General features: G+C 25.7%; 1 protein-coding gene across 2 annotated transcripts; it reads left to right on the top strand.

Annotated features, from left to right (window-relative positions):
* Nucleotides 1–4,407: 4,407 nt before the first annotated feature.
* LOC113554161 (MORN repeat-containing protein 4 homolog) lies at nt 4,408–6,973 on the top strand. Of its 2 annotated transcripts, XR_003405235.1 has the most exons (5): nt 4,408–4,484; nt 5,764–5,950; nt 6,062–6,171; nt 6,460–6,696; nt 6,797–6,973. XR_003405235.1 is itself a non-coding variant. In XM_026957880.1 (4 exons), exons 1-4 carry the CDS (start codon nt 4,475–4,477, stop codon nt 6,612–6,614), a joined length of 462 nt encoding a protein of 153 aa, XP_026813681.1. In that variant the 5' UTR covers nt 4,408–4,474; the 3' UTR covers nt 6,615–6,973. The 2 variants fall into 2 exon arrangements, 1 of the variants encoding a protein (XP_026813681.1); XM_026957880.1 differs by having other exon boundaries at nt 6,460–6,973.
* The last annotated feature ends 464 nt before the right edge of the window (nt 6,974–7,437 follow it).

The raw sequence follows: 7,437 nt of genomic DNA, 5'->3' as shown, positions 1-7,437 counted from the left end.
TTAATTGAGGGCTGAAATTCACCCGCAAGATGAAAATTGTCTTCCTACACGAGCCATACATATAATATTTTTTGTCACACTTCTACTGCATACAAAAAAAGCTTCTATCGATATTAAAGTTTGGTAATCTATAATGAATTGTCCTTGCTATTCTCAATAACTAGATTGATCAAATAACTATTTACTAATTCGTATAGAATAGCAAAGGAGTAACCAACCGTAGGGCGTAGGTACTTTATATCAGCAAGTATTTATTATAATATGAATAATAATGGGATTCTCACATTGCTAAAAGCTAGCACTCAGAAAAAAAAAATTCTCTGTTGGCAAAAAAAGGTTATTTTTCATCGTTTTAACAGGCATCGAAAATTAAACTTTCCGCGATGACGTGATAAAAATAATATTTACTTGGTACTTATACTTTATTAAGACTCTATATTTTGGGAGGGGGGACTTAACATAGTTTTGGTGGGGGTCAAGTCTTGCCAAGTTTCCCACCCTATTTGCGCGTAATAATTTTTGAAATGTCTGTATGTATGAGTATGACTGTATGTCTATATACCTAGTACCTACTCGAAAGTAAAAACTCCGTGGCTACACCACACTGATCATATTGCGTTTATTCATAAGGAAATAACGCTCATTCATGGTTCATCTGTGAGTAGTGAGTACTAAGAGTAATGCGTTTTTACGCAGTCTTGTTATCGCCGTTTACTTATCTGTTTTTTTCTTAACTCAACCAATTTTTTTCATCACTATATATTATTACATCATTAAAATAAAAGGAGGGGTTAAATCTCATTACATCTGTGGATTTGAAGTTCACCCTTCTTCAACACTGGATATATGCGCCATTGATCCTCGAAGTTCAAATGAATATATTATGATATTGTTTTTTGTTTGTGACGACGTAATGGTTCACGATTGGTCAAAAAAAAATACTGCTTAGTGCTTTTACTCCACGGAAAGTCTTTTAGGTTTTGCCTTCTACATTTAGAAAACCACATACATCGACTATTTATTATTAAACTCCCCTATGGCTCTATGTAAAAGATAAAAATGGAATAATGTATAATGGTAATAAAAATAATGTATTTATTTACACCAATAATGTTCATTCAAATGTATATGAATAACTGTTTATCCTTACAAGTTACAAGAAACCTATGAATTGTATGGGTTATACACTAACATGATGTGCATTTTACCTCCGGCTCGAGAAACGAGTGAAGCGTAGAAATTATGTGGCTCGTTAATATAGATACTTACGAGACTCTTGTATCGCTGGAATTCTGTTTCACTGCTATCTCATCACTAATGTGAGAAATAACTATAATATTATCAAACCAAATCGATAAGAAGACACAGAAGAGGTCATTTAAAAAAGTTATTTATTTTTTTTATGATGATTATAACGTATATCTTCATATCATTTGACTCATTCCTCTCTCCCTATATTTTAAAATTAGCGAGACAAATTTCAATGACATGAACCTTATTTTTCAAAAAAATTACTCAACTACTGAAATAGTTATATATATTTTAAGTACACAAATGAAAATTACACAATATGTACTTAAAACAAATATCGACAAAAAAGTCACCAGTATATTTAAGCAATCATATGTTTCTGTGTAGAAAATCAAAAATTCGCAGGACTACAGGTATAGTATAATATTTAGCATTTGTATATATTATGCTATTTTTTAGAATTTGTATACGTTAATAAACGATTGCTGTAGAGGAGTAGTATTGTGCACATAGGCCTCCTTTGCTGTCGGTTAAACAGGAAAAAAAGTATAATATAAATATTTTTTATTTTTTTATTATTATTTAAATTATCATATTATTAATAATATTGTATTATCAGTTTATTTTTAGTTAATTTATTAAATCATAGTATTTCAAAAAAGTATATTAATTTATTTTTTATATATTTTTAGTTTCGTAACTTCCTATGGTAGTATATATATTAAGATTAAAATTATGTATATAAATATTATAAATTATATATAAAAAATTATAAATTTATAAGAGAGTATAAAATGTACAATAGTATAATTCAATTATTTTTGATTTGCACAAGTGAACGAGTTGTATAATTGTACCTATAAAAATAAATATAAATCATATTATGCATCTTAATTTGATATATGTATGCAACGTAACCTAACGGTTACTTCATAATACATGCCATATAAAAACAAACCACTAGATTGAGCTGCATTACAGATTTAAATTTTATTTTAAATATAAATTAGTTAATGTATTACATCGCATTCTAAATTGTGCTGATTTTAGAAATGACGATGAATGAAATATCAAATTATAGTTACCTATCAATATTATCATTATAAATTATAGCAAGTACTATATTAAAAGAAATATTACAATACTTTCATAGTTTCATATTATGTGTAAATGATATCATTTAAATTGAAAATAATGATTTTTAAGAATATTTTTGAAAGATGTTGATAAAAATAAAACTTTTTTTTTACAACATTATACATTTATAAATTATAATACCTAATTTATATTATTTATTCATGAACCTTTTTTTTTTAATTTTATTTATATACTATTACATTTTAATAAAATATTACCCTCGTAAAATAAATTACAGTGGCGGCGCCAGGGACGGGCAAGGTAGGGTCATGGTTCTACCACTGGCTCTACCGTTGGCCTATCCTTAGACATTATAGTATATTAATTTTTAATTTTTTATGGCCCTAACTTATAATTTTTGGCCTCCCATTGGCTCCACCTAGAAAAAAATCCTGGCGCCGCCATTGATAAATTATAATGTTTATTTTTTGATTTTATACCTCAATTGGTTATTTACATACAATTGTATCTTGATTTTTATAAATTTATAAATTCTTGCAAATTTAATTACTTTTGTTAAATATACACAGACAGTTTGGTTTAACCAGGCACGTATACAAAAAAAATTCGGGGTGAGAGGTTATTTACAAAATTTAGCAATACAAATTATGCCGCAACATAATAAAACAATTTTTTCCTTATTACTTGAAATTATTTCGGGGGATGTTTGAACCCAAAAACCCTCCCTGTATACGTGCCTGGTTTAACATTAAGTAATTAAATAGTTTTACTTTTGTGATTTAGGTTGTCTACAACTTTGAACTACAAGCATATCTACGAGTACAAGTGTCTACTATTCCGATTAACTTAACCTAACTTAAAAATTTTATTATTAATTTAATATTCATTATATAATCATTTTTTTGTAGGAATATATACCTACTAAATAGTATCTAGTTAGCACTTAGTTACAAATTACAAATTATAATGCTATAGAAAAATGTATTTTAAGAATAATGTCTTAAATAGGTATCCTTTCTGTATAGTACTTACATTTAATATAAATAATTGTATTAATTTAACCTTGTGTTATACGTCAGAGGAAAATTGTTAAGAACAACTTTTGGCATCAACCAAGGGCATTTATATAAAATTATATTTAGGGGGGAGGCACGCTTAGATATATTGTTATAATATTAATATATATTATTATTTACGTAAATCTTTAATATGTAAATATAGGTAGATACTTTGTGTATGACTTGATTCTAAATTATTTAAAATATTATTTTCTTAATGATAGGAATTACAAATAAGAACTTTACACTTAAATGTGGTTTAGGTCAATTGAATGTACGTATTTAATTTAAATATTCTATATCAATATAATAATTATTATTGTTATAATTAATATTGTTACGTAACTATTATTATAAAGAAAACAGTTAAAACCGCCTATTATTATGTATTGAATTTTCTATAGGTACATTCTCATGCATGTTCATAATAATAGCTAATTTAATGATTTTAGATAAATTTATTTTGTAATATATATTATGTTAAATTTTGATGTAATGTTTATAGTTATTAGTTAATAGAATAATTTAATTTTAATTTTGCATTAATAGTACACTGTGTATTCTATACTTTCTTCTCGTTCTAGTCACCTCATAACATCTAATACTTAGCCACAATTGTTACCGTGATCTGCTATTATTCACGATGATTTAATAAAACCAAATGAAGTTTTACATTTTATCTATCAGTACACTGTTATTTATATTCGTTTATCACATACAGTTATCAGGCTCTATTATAGGATAAAGATTGTACGTATCCTTTAAAAACAATTATATTAAAGTAAAAAAAAACTATAGGTATGAAGATTATGTGAATCGTAATAATATGATCGCATATGAAATTAGCACTACAATAATACGGCGATATTTATATCTGTATAGTTAACACAATACTATTATAGCATAGGTAGGTACGTTTAATTAAATTAAATATATGAACGCTAATCGATATAACAAACAATGAAACCCCATAAGAATATAACATTCTTAGCTTTTGTTACTCGCAATAACGTTGATATCTATCATTTTATACATGTTGTGTAAATTTTAATGTATAATAAATAATAATGCAGCCAGGTAAGATAATTTATGTATCATAATAAGTTTTATTAAAAGTACTGAAATATATTTATTATATCAATCGTTTTTCATAGTTGCCTAGGTAGTTTTAATAATTAAATCAAATATTTTGGAATGGTACCTGTTTACACTTATTTAGTACCTACTTAAAAACTAATTAAAGAATAAGTATTAAATAATAATATTGCTATACTTTAGAATAAAACATATTATGTATTAATACTTATTAATTTATACTAAATAATTGATTATCAAACCAATAATTAACTATGAATAAAATGTATAAGAAATAATTAAATTATTTACCAAATATATATTTAATACAATTTTTTAACAAAAATCGTAACTTTTAGCGTTTAAAAACTAACAAATTAAAGTTGTTTAACATTAATTAATTAATTAGTTGTAATTATTTGGAATGAAAAAAATACCTAGTTAAGAGGACGCCATACCCGCATGTATTGTCTCTGCCTTACTAACGTACACCATAACAAATTTACGTTTAGCAAAACACATTTTGTGATGTCAGCTTTAATATTGGAGAAAATTTTCCTATTATAAAATTTAAATATTATCTAGAAAATGACATATGCTTTTATTGATATTATCATTTTAAAGTGAGTTATGAACAATTTAAAGTTGTAATATTTTACATAGATATAACTCACTTTAAAATGATAATATCAATAAAAAACATATGTCATTTTCTAGATAATATTCTTACTTTTAAATTTTATAATAGGAAAATTTACTCCAATATTAAAGCTGACATCACAAAATGTGTTTTGCTGAATACAAATTTGTTATGGTGTACGTTAGTAAGGCAGAGACAACACAGCGGGTATGGCGTTCTCTTAACTAGGTATTTTTTTCATTCCAAATAATTACAACTAATTAATTCATTAATGTGAGATAAACAGTATTATGTTATGTTTAGTTTTTGTTTGTTTTATTGCGATGGTCTTATTTTAAATTACAACTATTTTATTGATAACTTATTTATATATATTTTTAATAATTCATTTTTATAGATAACTATTAATTATTTTTAATTAACTCTTAAGTCTTAGGTACCTATATAAGAATATACCAAGTACTTAATGATAAATGCGTAGAAGCTGTATGTAATACTTTACTAAATATACTATAACATATATAATGAGTAACGACAGATTTGTAAGTAAAAAAATAATTCATTTTTAATTTCATTTAGTCAAGTATTAAAAAATTATTTCTATATCAAACTATTTATTGCTGTAATCTATGTGTTTCTTAGCCAGGGTTACTAAATTTGGAGCTTATGTGTACGAAGATGGCTCAAAATACATCGGAGACTGGAACGATCGAGGTCGAAAACATGGTTTGGGACACGTCCAATTAAAAGACAATACACGTTATGAAGGAGGATTCAGCAATGGACTTTGCTCAGGTCTTGGAGTTCTCCAGTATCCGGACGGAGCAAGGTAGGTACATTAAAAATGAATAATGTGTATAGCAATAGCAATTATTGTTATTATTCAAGTATAACGTTAACTTTTTCATACTTTTTTATTTATATTGATCCAATATTGCAGATATGAAGGAGAATTTATGGAAGGATGGTTTCATGGTCACGGAATGTTTTGGAGGGCTGATGGCATGAAGTACGAAGGCCAATTTCGAGGTGGTCGTATTTGGGGATTAGGTAATACAGATTGCAGTATTTATACTTAAATAAAACTACTTATACACAGAAAAGATAAACAACGAGTTAAAATCTAATATATTTTTGGTATGTAAATATAAGTATATATATTATAATAATTTACCTATTATTTATTTATTGGTAAGGGTACAATATGAAATGATAAGTATACGTTTGTGTATTATAATTTTAACAAATACGTACCGTTATTTACCGGTAGTTAAAGCAAACAATGTGATAAAAATATCGGCAAATTTAATATTTAGTGTGATTTATAAAATTGTATAGGTTTAGTGACTTTTAAGGACGGATCTCACGGACTTCCAAGATACGAAGGATTTTTCAAAGATTGCAAATTTGTACAAAAAAAAAAATGTCCAGGAGTCGTTACAGATGCACAACGAGCAGCGTTAATGGCAAGAATACAAACTGAACAAACATAATTTTCACTGTGCATACTGCATAGTGGAGAGAATAATAAAAAAATTGATCTCGCAAAATAAATTAATTACAAAAAAAAAAAAAGTAAAATAATTCTTGTTTATTATTTAGATTAGTTAAGTTTAATATCTACTAGCAATTGGATTTTTTGACTAATATCACACTTTTTTGTAATTCATGATAGTTCTGATATTAAAACAATACTACATACCTACGTGTTGCCTGCGTCTTACAAACCTGTACAACATGTCAACATCACATATTTTACGTTCACAATAATTTATTTTATTCTGTAATTTCTACAACTAGAGTGAATTGACTAAAAAAGTTTTTATTGTTATTTTTATTATGAAGCAAGTTATAAGCATTTTAAAACTATTTTTTGTAAATTTAAAATATTAAATTTTGTAATTGAAAAAAATAATACATAATTAACATTTAGTGTTGTTCAATAACTATTGTGTGTTTTGTAAATTAAAGAAGTATAATATTCAATAGTTTATTTATATCTACAAATAGTAACAATAAGTTTATTTTAACTCGATTATAATTATTTTATTCTTACTATAGATTATATATATTCAGATGAGGTTTCTATATTATTATAAGTATTTTAATATTTAAGTCATAAATATGAACAATATAATATTCTGTTACACTGGGTAGTTATATGTATTTTGGATCGTGTATTTCTAACCTAGTGAACTTGACCTTGGACTACTACAATCCGTGATAAATAAAGTGTATACACACATACCTATGTATGTATGTGCTAATAAATAATATTATATAAATATAATAATAGATATACCAATACGTAAACAT

The sequence above is a fragment of the Rhopalosiphum maidis genome, chromosome 2 (assembly GCF_003676215.2).
Source record: "Rhopalosiphum maidis isolate BTI-1 chromosome 2, ASM367621v3, whole genome shotgun sequence".
NCBI lineage: Eukaryota > Metazoa > Arthropoda > Insecta > Hemiptera > Aphididae > Rhopalosiphum > Rhopalosiphum maidis.
Note: the sequence above shows the minus strand (reverse complement) of the source record. Positions and strands in the feature narration are given on the sequence as shown.

What these genes read in the sequence shown, in the direction of transcription:
- LOC113554161 (XM_026957880.1), top strand. An exon ending in CAGTATCCGGACGGAGCAAG is followed by an intron (nt 5,951 to 6,061) that starts GTAGGTACATTA and finishes CCAATATTGCAG; the next exon opens with ATATGAAGGAGAATTTATGG. An exon ending in TGGTCGTATTTGGGGATTAG is followed by an intron (nt 6,172 to 6,459) that starts GTAATACAGATT and finishes AAAATTGTATAG; the next exon opens with GTTTAGTGACTTTTAAGGAC.